Source organism: Mesoplodon densirostris, chromosome 1, assembly GCF_025265405.1.
Source record: "Mesoplodon densirostris isolate mMesDen1 chromosome 1, mMesDen1 primary haplotype, whole genome shotgun sequence".
Lineage (NCBI taxonomy): Eukaryota > Metazoa > Chordata > Mammalia > Artiodactyla > Ziphiidae > Mesoplodon > Mesoplodon densirostris.
The window spans coordinates 105283159-105299395 of NC_082661.1; the positions used below are offsets into that span (position 1 = coordinate 105283159).

General features: G+C 46.8%; 1 protein-coding gene across 8 annotated transcripts in view; it reads right to left on the reverse strand.

Moving 5' to 3' along the window:
- Positions 1 to 16237, reverse strand: part of RGS12 (regulator of G protein signaling 12) — a 117941-nt gene that overhangs the window by 34597 nt on the left and 67107 nt on the right. For 7 of the 8 annotated variants that reach the window (XM_060106592.1, XM_060106531.1, XM_060106549.1 and 4 more), the window contains one exon: positions 14407 to 14428. In XM_060106592.1, coding sequence (XP_059962575.1) covers positions 14407 to 14428 — 22 coding nt within the window. Of the gene's footprint in view, positions 1 to 11500; positions 11596 to 14406; positions 14429 to 16237 lie in introns of those variants that run through there. The other variant, XM_060106583.1, reaches the window with a different exon arrangement.

Below are 16237 nucleotides of genomic sequence, written 5' to 3' on the forward strand. Positions count from 1 at the left end.
ATATTTGTTCACTAAGTTAAATTGGCCAATAATTCAATTTTGTGCCATCCTTGCCCAGTTTTGGTATCAAGGTTATGCTGGCTTGATATGAGCAGGGTAGGGTAGCTTCCCATCTTCTATACCCTGTGTGGTAGACCATGTTAAGTCCAAAATATTTGCTGCCCCTGCTTGTGAGAGGGTTACCCATGCCCCCCACCTCAGCATCAGTCTTGGCCTTGTGATGTGAGAGAGCGTAGCATGTAGTGCTTGGGAAGGAAGCACTGCCCGGCTCTGCCACAAGACTCACAGTGTCCCATAGAGGAACTGCTGCAACAGCGAAAACACACAAAGCAAAACAAGGCCAAACTGCAGTGGGCGTATAATGTAAGTAAAAAAGAAATTTTGCTTTCTTAGGGCCACTGTGATTTTGGAGTTATTTGTTATTTGCAACATCATTTATCCCAAGCTGATTGATATACTCACCTATAAATTGGTTTGGGCATGTTGCCTTTTGCGGTGTAGATCTTTGACTTCCAAATCATTTTTGCTTATGTTGATTTATCTAACCAAAGTTTCCTTTTCTTCTTAGGCCAACCATATTTTCCTAAACGTTGTCCAATTGACCTGGTAATCAGATGCATTAGTATAAAGTTATTCATAGAATTTTCTTATAACTTTAGCTCTCTGTTATCTTTGAAGTTATCTTTGTCTTCTTTCTTCCTCATTCTTAATGTTTTTCCCTCTTTTTCTTGATCATACTTACTGAAGACTCATTTTTTTGTTTTATTAATCAGTTATATACTGTTTGTTTTGTTTTCCATTTTGTTAATTTCTACTTTATGTTTTTCCCTACCTTATTTTGAAAGCTTATTTCCTATATTTCCCAACTTTTCTTTTTTATAATATATACATTTAATACTACAAAATTTTCTCTGAAAACCACTTTGACTATATCCCACTGGTGTTAATATGTAGCACTATAATTACTGAACAGTTCTAAACTGTATTATAATTTCCATCTTAATTTTCTCCTTGACCCATGGATTATTTAGAAATATAGTTTTAAACTTTCAAATGTACAGTTTATTTTGTATTGTCTTTTTGTAATTGACTTCTATTTAATTACACTGCAGACAGTAGATGTGATCTGTATGCTATAAATATATTTTTAATTTGTAGCAACTGCATTTCTGGAGTAGAATACTGTCAACATTGGTAAATACTTCATGTATCTTTGGGAAAAAAGTGTACTCTCTATTGGATGTAAAATTTTATATATATAAAATTTAAGTTGTCTGTTTTATAATTCAAACATTCTGTGATCTTACTCTATTTCTTATCAGCTTGATTTCTTAGTTTCTGAAAAAGGTATATTATAGTCTTCCCCTAAGAATACTTGTCCACTTTTACTGTAGTTCATCTAACTTTTTTTACAAGTGAGAGACTCTATTTTTGGTGCACATTGCCTGCTTTCTTCTTTTTTTATTGTTTTTTCACTTGAATTATTTTGTCTGGTGTTAATATTGCCATACCAATTTTCTTTTTCCTTAGTATCTACCTAAGAAAATAATTAATTTCATTTAATTTTTTCAATCTTCCTGTGTCCTTTTGTTTTAAAATTGAATTTTAAACAATCTAAATGGAGAGTTTTCTCCTTTGATGCCCTTTCTCTTACACTGATCTTATAATCTTCTTCAGGGCCTCTCCTAGGCTCTTTTCTCTATGTAGTTCTTCTACGCAATTTCATCCACTCCTAGTACCATTTATATTGGAAATGCAATTAAAACAGCAACAGTGATATTGACAATAATAATGGCAGCTATCATTTGCGTAGCTTTTCATTATGTGCCACGTACTGTTCTAAATGCATCACAGATATCAGTTCCTGTCATTCTCACAGTAATGCTGTAAGATGGGTCCTGGTACCCATCTTACCGACAGAGAACTGAGGTGGCCAGCTGGTGGCAGGGTCAGGGTTTAACCCAGTCCATGCTCTGACTCATTGGGTGTCTTATCACCTCTCACGTCTCCAGCCATCTTCCAGTTCCCACTTGTCTCATAGGTTTGAGACTCCTCTTTTCTGCATGATCTCTAATTACTCAAGCTTACCAAGGCACTAAATTCAACTGGTGGATTGATGACCCTTAAGCTCATGCTTTCCAGGCCCAACCGTTTTTGGCATCCATACTCAGTTACCCAACTGTCTACACCACATCTCCACCTGGAAATTGCGAAGTATCTCAAAAGTCACAGGTCCAAAGCAGAGCTCTTGTTATTGCCGTTGTCTGTTTCTCCCGACCCTGCTCCTTCCCACCCCTGCTGACGCCGTGACCGTCCCCCAGTGGAGGTCTCCTCACCCTGTGCTCTCCTCACAGACACAGAATCACCCTCTCTCAGGTTTCCACTACCCCAGCTGCTCCTTCTCGGCTTTTTCCTGGCTCTTCCCATCTCCCCAAACTCACATGAGGGAGAGCCTCTGCTCTCATCTCAGGGCTCGGCTCCGCTGGACTCGCGGGCCTCTGGCTGGACCAGGCCCTGCCGCCCGGCTCCATCTCTCCCACCACCAGCAGCAGCACATCCCGCGACAATCCACCATCTCCCAGAGGCAAGCACGGCCTGTCCAGCAGCCTCTCTCGGAGGCTCGGGTCACCTTACACGCAAGTCCCTGCAAAGTCTTGTACGTTACAAGGCTTTCCCTCCCTTCTCTGAACAACAGCATCTGTTTGAGGGTGACACGTTGGCCTGAAGTAATCTCGATTAATGCTGGTTGTAGATACTGATGGAGGTCACTCATCTAAAAGAAACAGTTTTTTAAAAGGCAAACAAAGCCAGATTTAGTATTTATTCCTGGGGGAATGACCTAAAGATTTTTAAAGAGCAAGACAGTAAGTGGCTACATAGTGAAGATCACAAATGTACAGTCACAAAACAATGAAAAAACCCAACTGCCCTAATATCAATGGCTGTTTGTGGCTTGTGCTACACTTCCAGTGAAAGCATCATACAGAGATTCCAAAAATGCTGTATCTCCACCAGCTCAGACAGAAAGAAGCAAAGGTGACTCTGGAAAACTGGCAGTGACTCACAAATTAGCTCCAAAATGTATATAAAATGCAAAAGGCCTGGAATAAGCAAAACCATCCTGAGGCCACACAACTAGATCTCTGAACACACGACAGAACAACAGTAATGACGACACAAAGTGCTGATCCAGTGACAAAGAGACCAATGGAACAGAAGCTGGAAGCCAGAAACAGACCCACAAATATATGATTACCTGATAAAGGTTCCGCTTCCTTTCAGTGGGGAGAGGATCGCCTTTTCAATAAATGGAGCTGGATCAACTGGGTCCCAGAGGGGGAGAATGAATCTTGTCCCCTAACTCACATCATACACAAATATCAGCTCCAGATAATCAGAACTTTCAACGCAAAAGATAAAACAATGATGGCTTTACCTTCATGATCTTCGGAAGGGCAATGCCTGCTCTAAAAGGATATAAAAAGCATCACAGAAAGGGAAAATGATAAATTGGATGATACAAAGATTAAAAATTTTTGGTCATCAAAAGAGACCACGGGGCTTCCCTGGTGGCGCAGTGGTTGAGAGTCCGCCTGCCGATGCAGGGGACACGGGTTCGTGCCCCGGTCCGGGAAGATCCCACATGCCGCGGAGCGGCTGGGCCCGTGAGCCATGGCCGCTGAGCCTGCGCGTCCGGAGCTTGTGCTCCGCAACGGGAGAGGCCGCAACAGTGAGAGGCCCGCGTACCGCAAAAAAAAAAAAAAAAAGAGAGACCACGAAGAGGGCTTCCCTGGTGGCGCGGTGGTTAAGAATCCACCTGCCAATGCAGGGGACATGGGTTCGAACCCTGGTCCAGGAAGATCCCACATGCCGCGGAGCAACTAAGCCCATGCTCCACAACTACTGAGCCTGCGCTCTAGAGCTCGTGAGCCACAACTACTGAGCCCACGTGCCACAACTACTGAGCCCACGTGCCACAACTACTGAAGCCCGCGCACCTAGAGCCCATGCTCCACAACAAGAGAAGCCACCACAATGAGAAGCCTGAGCGCCTCAATGAAGAGTAGCCCCTGCTCGCCGCAACTAGAGAAAGCCTGCACACAGCAACGAAGACCCAATGCAGCCAAAAATAAATAAAATAAATAAATTTAAAAAAAAAAGAGACCACAAAGAGAATGAACAGGTAAGCTGTGGGGGAGCTCACCTGAATACATAAATCCAATGTAAGAATCATTTCCAGGATCTATTTTTCAAATTTCCTACATACCAATAAGGAAAGGTAGATGATCTAGCAGGAAAATGGGCAGAAGTCTTGCATAAGCACTGAGTTGAAGAGACAGAGATTAGAATTAGGCCAGGCCAGGCTGGAATTTGCAGGTGCCAAGAGGAAAGCTAGTGAAGAAAGAGCTCCAGAAATCTCAAAAGAGACCCCTGGAGTCTGTTGCTGAATTCTAAGGTGTGTGCACACAGGGTGAAACCCATGAGATCAGGCAAAGAATAGCTGGGAGCTGCAGGATGAACGTTCCCAGAACTCACACAGGGTTGTGAGATTTCTGAGTCCCCACTAGCTCTGATTGAACGCCTGGCCTTCAAAGGAGACCCCACATGTGTCAGGCTTAAGTAGTGGGGCTAAACTAGCTTACAGTGAAAGCTACTTTAGATTTGCCCTAGGAAAAAAAAGCCTAAAAACAAGCCTCAAAAGGGGCCAAGCCAAGCCCCAAGTAGCTTAACTGCCAATTAAAACAAACCCCTATACTCTTCAAGGGAAGACAACAAAATCCTGCACCCAGTCGAAAATCACTAGACATGAGAAGATGCAGAAATGTGACCCTCGACTAGGAGAAAAATTAGGCAATTGAACAGACCCAGGAGTGACAGCAAGGATAAGTCATCAGACAGAGACTTGAAGACACTTAAAGATGTTGTAAACACGCTCTAGAATTTAAAGGAAAGCGTGAATATATGAGGAGAGAAGTGAAGGGTTCTAAAAGATCCGAAAGGAACTTCTAGAGATGAAAAATAAATCTCTGAAATGAAGAGTCCACAGGATGGAATTAACAGCATATTAAACACTGCAGAAGAATAGATCAGTGAACTTAAACACAGAACAAAAGAAACTATGAAACATGAAGCATATGGAGAAAAAAAAAAAAAAAAGACTGAAAATGAACAAGTCTCAGTGGCCTATAGGAAAAACCCAAGTCCCCAGAGTGGGAGAGGGGTAAACAATATCTGACACTCAACACGGCCCAAATGGCAGATACACAACAAAACCAACCCAAGACTCATCATAATTAAGTTGCTGAAAACCAGAGAGAGAGAAAATCTTACAAGCTGAGAAGGCAGGCCCAAAGGCATCTACTTTCTCTTCTTAGTTTTCCTAATCTGAATAAAAGCTGCTTAGGTAGAGCTCTTGCAAAAAGCCACTGAGCCCTCCCCAATCTCAAGGTCGACTTCTAGACCTTTCCCCTAAATTATTTTGGCCAATCAGATTTTCAACCCAATCTATGTAATACTTTCTCTGGGCAACTTTATACCTATTCTCCTGAGAGTGAATCTAATAAAATTTCAAACCATTTGGCAAGTCCTTAGGTAAAAAGCTTCAAGCATTTAAAACAATATTAACTATTTTAGTAAACTCTTCATTGAAGTGTAATACATACCAAAAAAGGGCACAAATCATGAGTGAACACTTGTGTAAGAGGCAGAACACAGGCTCTGGCGGGAGCTGCCTCAGGGTGACTGCTCCCCTGACAGGACACACGGCTTACTAGACCAGTCCTTACACTGCTCTTCATGCTACGGTTTCCTAAGAGACGCTTTCCCCCCAGGAATCAAACTAATCAATCCCCTTGGAGTGGAAGGATACACACCTGCTTCCAGGTAGGGCCTCTGCGGGGAGGATGAGGAACGGGCACAGGAGGGTCACAAAGGGGACCTCCACAGTGACTGCAGTGCTTTGGAAGAAAGGTCTCAGGCAAATATGCCCAAATGTTAGCCAGCGTGACTTCTAGGAGGAAGGTATGTGGTCACTGGTTTATTACTTTTGAACTTCTGTTTGCTTGAAAAAAATTTCACAGTATAAATAATTACTAATAAAAACTCTCTCCAAATATCTTGTAGAACTGGAAAGAAATCAGCACACTGGAAAGAATCTTGGCAGAAATCAAGTCTCTATCCTTCCAAAAACTAAAATCCAAGTCTGACTAGTGTTTACAAAATACTTAGTACTTCGTACCCTATAAATACACCATGTAACTCTGGGTATAATTTTTAGGTTCAAAGCAAACCATAAGGTATGTTACAATATATTAAACCAAAACAAAGACTTCTGGTTAAAACAACCCCTCTCATGCAGCAAATAACAAATTAACATTCCATCTCTACTAGTTAGCAAACATTTTTGAAAATGTGCAATTAGGCTGCACTGTTCTTCTGATGAGGAAAATATGGCTTCACCAGAATTCTGTACAAATACCCATGACACCACTCTGAAACCTGTACATTTCTCCTTCTCTTTCGTAATTTTACAGGATGCAAATTCATTGCCAAAAATACTAGAGATTATAGTACCTAATATTTTATTTTTAAAGATTTTTTTTGATGTGGACCAATTTTAAAGTCTTTATTGAATTTGTTACAATATTGCTTCTGTTTTCTGTTTTGGTTTTTTGGCTGCGAGGCATATGGGATCTTAGCTCCGTGACCAGGGATCAAACCCACACCCTTGCACTGGAAGGCGAAGTCTTAACCACTGGACCACCAGGGAAGACCCAATACCTAGTATTTTAAAGAAGGGTGCAGTTTAACTCCCTCAATTAACAGGCACGTAACCCTCACCGCCAGGCAGCTGCTGTAAGAGCCCCGGAAGCGGCCTGACGCGCAGGGCCCACTCCCGCACCGTGACCCCACCAGGCGGGCAGAGAAGGTGCCATCAGGCCTCGAGAAAAGACAAGGCACAGACAGAGAGAGGACGGTGGCCTGTGAGCTTCCCTCCGTGGCCGCGGAGCGCACGGTGTGAGTGGATTGGGGCGGGCAGCTAGCCAAGGAGTTGCCCGGGGGAGTCAGCTCTTTCCAGAGAATGACCAAAGCAACAGGAGTTTTTCTGTGCCTTGATGTATTCTCTCACACAGAAAGGCGTTCAAGGAGAGACCCTCTAAACCCCAAATATCTGAAGCAGTAAGAGTCACTTCTGGAAACCAAAGTTTACTGTGAACGTAAAGCGCGAGGGAAACAGAGCTGAGAGGCAGACCTGGATGGAGGGCTGAGGGTTGGACTTAGGCGAGAGGCAGGAGGGGTCCCAAGGCTGGAGGTGGGGAATGAGGACCCTCGGCTGGAGCTGACCCAGACTGTGCTCACCATGGCTCCCCGGGTGTCCAGCAGGGTCACGGAGCGGGCAGAACCGGGAGATGTGGCCCCGCAGCCATGCCCACTGAGCTACGCTCAGCCCTGGCCTGGTGTGTACAAACTTTTGGGAGAAGAGTCCTGGTGGGCCCTGGGAAGCGATCTGCTGGGCCTGAGACTACTCACCACCCAGCACCTGGAGGAACGGGTGGAGAGGACTGGAAGCTCTAGTCTGTGATGACCTACTTTCCTCTCTCGTTTCCTACTGAAAGCTATTTCAAAACAAGACAAGACAAACCGGCACATGGCAGCTCCCCAGGTAAGTATGGGCCAAGTGAAGAAGAGCCACCGACTCTCCTTTCCCCACGTCCAGCACAGGCGGGGGCGGAGCAGGGGGATTAAAAATCAGCCACAAACTTAGCAAAAGCAACCAAAAAATATGGCACAGTCTGATGCCATAAGCTTCAAACAAGAAAAAGAGAAAAGAGAAAGAAAAAAAGCCAAGAAAAGAGAAAAAATAAAAACGTTTTGACAGGTTCTGAGTCTAACCCATCCCTGAGTCCCCAGCAGGTGTCCTGGGGAAGGAACGTGCACTGACAAAATAGGGAAAGTCAAGGATACACCCTTGTGGGTAGAGCCCAACTAGTACTGAGGGTGTCAGCTCAGGCAGGAAGGACACGGGAGCTCAGCACTGTGGTCTCTCTGGGCTCAAGAATGTCAGTGCCAGAAAGCACAGTGATAAGGGCCATGGGGACTGCTGACATCCACAGATGGGAGGATGACGTGATAGATGGGTAAATGTGTGGGTGGGTGGATGGACAGAGGGACGGATGGATGGGTGGGTGGATGGATGGATGGATGGGTAGGTAGATGGATGTGTAGATGAGTGGGTGGACAGAGGAAAGAAGGTATAGACTATGCAAAAAGCAAACACAGAGTCTGGTCTGGAAGAAAATATAGCCTAAAAAACTTTAGAAATTCTTCATGTTCTATGAGAGAAAGGGGAAAAAGCACAGTTGATGAAACAAATTGAGGACAAAATCAATACTATTACAAAATGAATAAAAAGTAAAATAAGAGGCAAGATATGTCTGAAAAATCAAATTAATAACATAGAAAAAAACCTTTTACAACTAAATTGCCTTTGAGTATAACTGACTGGCTTTCTCAAAGAAGCAGAAGAGAACACTCTTGGCCTCTTAGAAACCTCCCTGGTGAGTGAGAGTAAAGAGGCTGATGGTCTGAACTGCTTAATGGTGGCCATGTGGTCAGAATTCCTTCCGAAGATTTGCAAACCTATCTGATAAAGGATTAATAAACATAATATACAAGGAGCTCATACAACTCAATAACAAAAACCCAAATAACCAGGTTAAAAAATGGACAAAAGACCTGAGGTGAATGTATACTTTGACACAGAAGACATACAAATGGCCAACAGGTACATGAAAAGATGCTCAACATCACTGATCTCAAGGAAACGCAAACCAAAACCACAATGAGGTATCACCTCACACCCATTAGTCGGCAGTCTTGTCTATTATCAAAGAGACAAGAGATAAGTGCTGGAGAGGGTGTGAAGAAAAGGAAACCCTCCTACACTGTTGGTGGGAATGTAATTTGCTGTAGCTGCTGTGGAAAACAGTACGGAGGGTCCTGAAAAAAATTAAAACTAGAACTACCATATGATCCAGAAACTCCATTCCTGGTTATTCATCCAGATGAAACAGGATCTCAAAAGATATATGTGTCACCATGTTCACTGCAGCATTATTCACAATAGTCAAGATATGGAAACAAGTTAAGTGCCCATGGAGGAACGGATAAGGAAATTATGGTGTATATATATATATATATATATATATATATATATATATATATATATATATATATTACATATAATGGAATATTATTCAGTCTTAAAAAAAAAGAAGGAAATCCTGCCTTTGCAACACCATAGATGAATCTGGAGGACATGCTAAATGAAATAAGCCAGACACAGAAAGACAAAAGCTGTATGACCTCACTTCTATGTGGGAACTAAAATAGTCAAATTCACAGAAGCAGGGAGTAGAATGGTGGTTGCCAGGGACTGGGGGGAGGGGACACGGGGAGACGTAGGTCAGGGTATGAAAAGTCTCAGCTGTGAGATGAGTAAGTACAGCGTGGTGACTCTAATTGTAGTGTTTTGTACACTTGACATTTGAGAAGAGAGTCGATCTCAGTGTTCTCACCACACACACAAAAGGTGCCTACGTGAGGTGACAGATGTGTTAATTAGCTTGATTGTAGTGATCATGCCACAATGTGTATGTATATCAAAATATCACATCATATACCTTAAACACATACATTTTTTTTATCAATTATACCTCAATAAAGCTGGAAAAAGTAAAATAAAATAATTTTTAAAAGGGAAAAAGAAAAACAGCCTTGTGTAGGAAGCAGTTACTGATATCAGAAGTGAGTCCAAACGACACGCACGGGTGGGTACCGAGCACGACCTAGGGCGCTGACCTCACCTATAACCGGTTTCTCTTTGGCTGCATCTCACAGCCCAGGTTTATGACGTAGTCCTGGTCACTAAAGGACCATTGGCTCGACACCACACACTCAGCTGCTCTCCATGTTGACTGTAACTACCGATGATCCTAACCTGCCGGCACAACTCTCAGCTACCAGTTACAAAGGAACTAACCAGCAAGCGCAGAGCCTCCACCAGACCCCCGTCCCCCTCTGCCAGTACTGAGCCGGCAGGACTGAGGCGGCTCAGGCAAGGCCCAGAGTTTATGGAGCCAACGTCAGTGCCCCAGGCTGGTGACACCCAGGCTCGGTGGTCAGGGCTCCTCAGCTGCCAGGTGACAAGGAGCCCCACCACTCGGCCTTCCCTCTCACTTCCTAACCTGCCAGCCCCCTTCCTGATGCCCTATCGCTTGGCTGAAGTTGTACTTTGTTGGAAAGGGGCAGACGGAGAAAAGCAGGGCAGACAGTAGATATAAAATCAAAGGCCGTCTCCATTCAGAAAACAAACAACAATTAAAGAATGCATGTCTTTCATCTCAGATATTATTTCTGATTTCAAAAGGTCCTGGTTTTTACGTTAGAACAATAATCAGAAATATTGCAAAGTACTGCTTATTAGTTTACGGCAACAGAGTTTAAAATCTACTTCAAAACGATTTGTCTTTGTTAATCAGAGGTAATAAACGGCAGCTTCTGGAGAAAGACAAAAGAAACTGCACACGTGTCCCCGTGGACACTGGCCCCCACCGGGTCCTTGGGCCTCGGATGCAGAAGCATCCTCAGAGGGCCTGGCCACACCCCACGAGTCCAGCAGACAGTTCTGCTGCTGTATTTTACAGAATGGGATTCTACTAAGCTTGCTTACTTGTTTTTTGAGAGGGTTTCACTAAGAAGGAAAAACTGTGAAAGCCACCGCCCTAATGGCTTAACGCAGGTCTTAGCCCCGAGGCTCTGGCCGCTGTCTGCCATACTGTAAATGCCCGAATTCAATTTTCACTTGACAAACACCTCCTGTGCCATCGCTGTGCTGAAGCCACCGCGCGAAGGTCACTGTCAAGTGGTTGGAGGGAGCAGACAAGCCAGTGACACCGATAAATAATTAAAATGACGGGACCTCGTCAGCGGTGTCGGAAGGAGATGAAGCCTAGGCTGACACTCAAGTGAAGGCCGGGGTGGTCAGAGCACGGCTCCGGGGGGCGCTGCCTCAGGCCAGGGAGACCACGCTGGCAGCGGACAGTACTATGCGAGCCCACCGAGACTCCACGCGTCTGAGGGGCCACGGGAGACCGGGGAGGAAGCCTGCCAGCCCGTGGGGCGAAGCGAACCGCGAGGGGCGGAGTATAGACGGAGGAAGTGGGAGGGGCCGGGATGCAGGGGGCGGAGACGGAGGAAGGTCACCGGGAGACCCTGGGGCCACAGCATGCTTGCGGAGAAAGAGCGAGGTTGGAAAGGCTAGGCTGGTATGTGTATGAAGCAGCCGGAGAGGACGTGCCCCGTGCCCCAGACCCCAGACCCCAGACCCCAGACCCCAGACCCCAGGAGTTGGAGCCGCGTCCCCCACGGACACAGTCCGACACCTGCCTGCAGATGCAGGCGTTTATTCGAAAGCTCCCTAACGCCCCAACTTCCCAACCTCAAAGGGCGGGTCCAGTATCAGCAGAGACAGCCTGGCCCTTCCAGGGTGTGGGAGCTGGGTGGGAGGGGAAGTCCTGGCGAAGCTGCCTGGTACTACAAAGTAAAAAAGAAAGAAAAGAAGAGAGTAAACTTTAATTACAATAAAGCTGCCTTGTGCCAAACCCCAGGTTCAGGGACTGGAAGGCTCTCTCCCCTCCGCACGGGAAGGCCTTACGACGCCACCAAGCTATGGCCACCAGCTCCCCAGGGTTCCGTTCCCACGCTGGGGGATTCGGTGTGAATAAGCGTTTGGATAATTTGCCACAAGGCAGATCATTGCATTTTTAAGCCTCTCTCACGTGCTAGGATGTTCTTCCTTCTCTTGAGGTAGAATCTGCCTCCCTGGACTCACTCCTGGTCCTGGTTTGCCCTCCACAGAGACTGACCTCTAATCCTTCCTTCACAGGGTTGTCTCTGGCTTTGGGCCACTCTCCTGAGAAATCGAAAAGACATACTTCTGGTTGACAAAGATTGTGAAAGTAGCATTGTCCAACTTCCTTAAAATAAAGCCACAAAACTATGTGGTGAGAACACACATAATAAAAGTATAAAGTGTGAAATGAGTCCAACAGTTAAATGAGTCCAAATGATCTCACCGACAAGGTTAACTGAACACAAAATATTTCTGAGTGATGACTTATTAGTCACCCAAACTAGGCCGACGACTAGGTGGGGGCCACACAGCTTGTGAAAAGGCTGCTCCCCAAAGCCGGCCCTGAGTCACTGCAGGACTTGTTTCCCATAGAAACAGTTTGTTCCTGGAGCCCCCAGGCCCCCAGGAGCCGGAATCTCCTGCTCAGCACAAACATGAAACATCTCTGTGGACACACGTTCTGAGTTTGTGCCTGGATCCTCTCACCAGCCCCGACCGCGGATGGGGTAAGGTGACCCCAGGAAGCAGGTGTCAGGAACTGGAGTGTCCAGGGCTGAGATGGGGAGCAGGGCACCGTGAGCCTGGCTCTGCAGTGAGGCAGACCTCAGAGCCTGGGTCCCAGCCTCTTAACTTGGCGTCTATGTGACCCTCTTTCTGCCTGGGCGCTTTTACTTGTAAAGATGGCAGAATATAATACATACCTCCTGGAACTAACATGCAAAATAAATGAGATCACTTTTTCTTCTTATTTGTAATCAGAAAAGAAATTGAAGATGGAAAATAATAAAAGCATGGAAAAACTCAATAGGACACATATAACTGTCTGGTGCAGTCCCTGAAATTGAAGGCGTGCTCAAGAAATAGCGACCTTGGCCCCTCCCTGCTCTGCCGCAGAGGACTCATGAGGGAGGGGCCCATCCTGAGTGGCCCAGGGCCTGAGGCAGGCAGAGGAGGAGGGACCAGGGGGTGGGGAGCAGGGCAGGGGAACCACTGCCACCAGCCAGGGCACCACTTCCTTAGAAAGGACACAGGGCTGTGAGTCTGGGGCTTCCCACACTTGGGAAGTTTAGCTTTCCAACAATTGTAAAATGAAGTATATAATAAAACTCCCCGGGGTTCCTGCATCTACCGCTGACAGAAGAAAACTTTAGAGATGAATAAAGCTTAATAATTATGATTAAATTGAACATATTAAATAAACTTCTCAAATGTATAAATTTCCTGCAGAAATGAATGCCTTCTACCAGAAAAGATAAATGAGCACACAGGAGAAAGGTTAACATAAACAGAATACTGTAAAAACCACTCACTTTTATCCTGGATTTGGTTACAGGTCCTATTTCCTCTCATTAAGGAAGTTTTTCCCACTCCTAGCTTAAGGTGATTAAATGACATGATTATTGTTGAACATAAGACAGGTAACATAATTCCTTTTATTAAAAAAATAAATCCCCAGACACAAACTTTAGGATCTGTCTGGTCTCAGCTTCAGGTATCTGCACATTTCTTGTACTTCCCACGGCTGGACTGACCTCAGCCGGCGGAGGGTGACCGGCGTCACCTTCCAGGCCGAGCCCCGCCACATACCTGCCACCCTGTCTAAGGCTCATGACTGAAGTCTGTAGTTGTTGGACAATAGAAACCCTTGGTTTCTCTTTAACTTACAATTAAGAGGGTAACCTTGAACCCCGTGACTCCCCAGCTCTGGCAGTACTTGGGACCCACAGCCAGCAAATAAATGAAAATAAAGTGCTGATACATTTTGACAAATTATAAAATTCAACTCTCAATAGACAGAACAGAGTAATTAAAAACAAGTAAAAAAAACAAAACTGTGAGCAGAGGACTTTTATGAGTATTATAAGAAATAAGAACATTTGGAAGAAACTCTCCAAATCATTTTGAAGAGTTTTTAAAACTCACGGAACTAAAATGATAAGGGTTACATCGAGAAATATCTTAAGTGAAGCAGGACATCTCTGGCCATCTGCTTTTCGGGCAAGTCCCATTAAAAGAATCCCCTGAACAAAATCATTTAAAGGCAGAAAGAAAGCTTCCTCTTCATCCCACACCTCTCCAATTATCTACTAAACTTTTCCTAAGAAAGGGAAATTTAGCAACTGAGCGTCTCACCCGAATTTCCAGAATTGCTCAAATTCAGCAAGAGCTCTAAAACCTTCACTTGCTGGTTTACAAGCTAGTTCTACAAGGCGGGCAGCAGGTCTTTACTTGCTGGCACAGGAATGCCAGGGGACGGGCGAGGGTGCTGTCACACTGAGCACGTCCCTGCAATAAACTTCCAAAACCCAGGTAGCAGCCACTGGGACGAATGGAGAGCTGCCCCCACACTGGCCCCGACTAAACCCTCTCCCCACCCAGGGATGCAGAAAGGCCAAGGAAACATCGTTAGGAGTGAGCCCACAGCAAATACACTCCACATTTGAAAACTTTGTTAAAAATAGTAAAAATATACATCAGAAATTGTGACTTACCACCATCAGACACAGTTGCAGACTGAAAGAAAAGAGAGAGAGACATGAGTTAATTGGGCCTCATGACAGGTCAGGAGATAGTACGTCCACGTGAGGAGCAAAAGCAGACTCTGGCCGCCCCCGTTCTGGGAGCGGGTGTCCAGGAGACTAGCCACCTCACTGGGGCGCGTCCCTGCGCTTCCTGGGCGAGCCAGGGAGCGGGCTGGGCGGAAGCAGCCCGTCTCCACTTGGGGACAAATCCCAGCACGTTTGACATCGCCGTCTTAGTAACAACCTCAGTGAGAGCAGCGTTACAAACTTCAGTCTGATCAGCCCGGGCTGGAGTCCGTGAGGCACACCCACGTCCAGGAGGCAGGCACCCTGCCCACTGTCCGTCCAGGGCCAGCCGCTGCCCTGGGCACATCACAGCCCTGCTCAGCGCTCTCACGCCGAGGCCCGGCCTGCGCAGGGGTGAAACCACCCCGGTGGTAGCAGAGTAGGGGCCGGCCCACAGCCAACCCCGACCGCCAGGCCCAGCCACCCTGAGCAGACAGATAGGGACAGGCCAGGACTGGAGGGAGGAGGCCATCGAGAGAGGTCCCAGAACGACAGGCGGGCTGGGCTCCCAAAGAGCTCTGAGCAATCCTCCGATGGGGACAGCTGAGCAAGACCCCCTGGGGACCCACCTGCGGGTCAACAGTTCTGAGGCTGCAACCCAGGGAAGGTCACCTGGGACATGCAGGGAGAGGGCTCCGGAGAAGGAGTTGGGAAAGGGAAAAGCTGGGCGGAGGCAGGAGAGGGTGTCGGTGGCACAGACACCAGGGAGCCTTCACCAGGGGAAGGGGAGCGGGCTTCAGTGCAGGGCAACCTGCTGCCTTGTTGACATGTCCTGGTCACAGCACAGGCACAGCTCCGAGAGCAGCAGGCAGGCAGGGCCCCAAGGCAGGGACGGGGGCCGGCGGGCTGTTGGTGTGGTGCCGGGCACCGGAGCGGGTGTGCTGCCCTCTGCGTCTTTGCCCAGCACGGGGCTGGGCGCAAGGAAACCTCCCAGCCACGCCCTAAGAATAAACCCACTGCAGAACCCCCAGGCCTTGCACGCCTTCCTCTCTGCAGAGGGAAGGGAGACCAGAGTGCATGGCGTGGGGAGTGAACGGGGAGCCCCTTCCCAAGTCCTGGGCCCCCCCAACAAGCAGAGGTCATATTTTTTTTAAGACCCCTAAGGCCAAAGCCAAACAAGTGCGGACAGAGGTGCCCCAGATTAGCTGCTTCCAGTGGAAGCCCCATCCCCCTGGGGGAGAGGAAGCATGTATTTGTGGCCGAATTTTGAAAAGAGCCACCATGTCAACTGCATCCCCTACTCACTGTTTGGCCCTCCCGTCGCCAGCGCCAGGGCCCCCCAGACCTTGCCTCCTGGACTTCACGGAAGACAGGGGACCCTCTTGGTCGCAGCCCCTCACCTTGTGGGACTTACACCTACCCTCCTGCCCCCAAGGGTCTGTCCTCTGACAGCGAGAGGAAGAGGCTTCCTGACGGTTTTAGGATGGGGCTCGTCAGCGTTTCACACCATCGTGAGTCCTCGGTCAGAAATACTCTGGAACTATAACCTGGTACCTTATCTGTATATTTTTCAATAGTAAAAACACAGGCTATTGTGGATCCAGCTTTTAAACCTTCATCTTGCCAGACAGGCAGGCAATGAGCAGGCCCCAGCGAGCTACCAGCCCTCACATGCCAAGGGTCTGGTTTTCACCGGAGAAGCGTGGGGTAAGTCTCCTTCCCAGGGCTGACGAGTGCACTGTGGGAAGCTATCCTTCTGCCCATGCTCACAATAAATCACCTACAATGTGTTGTA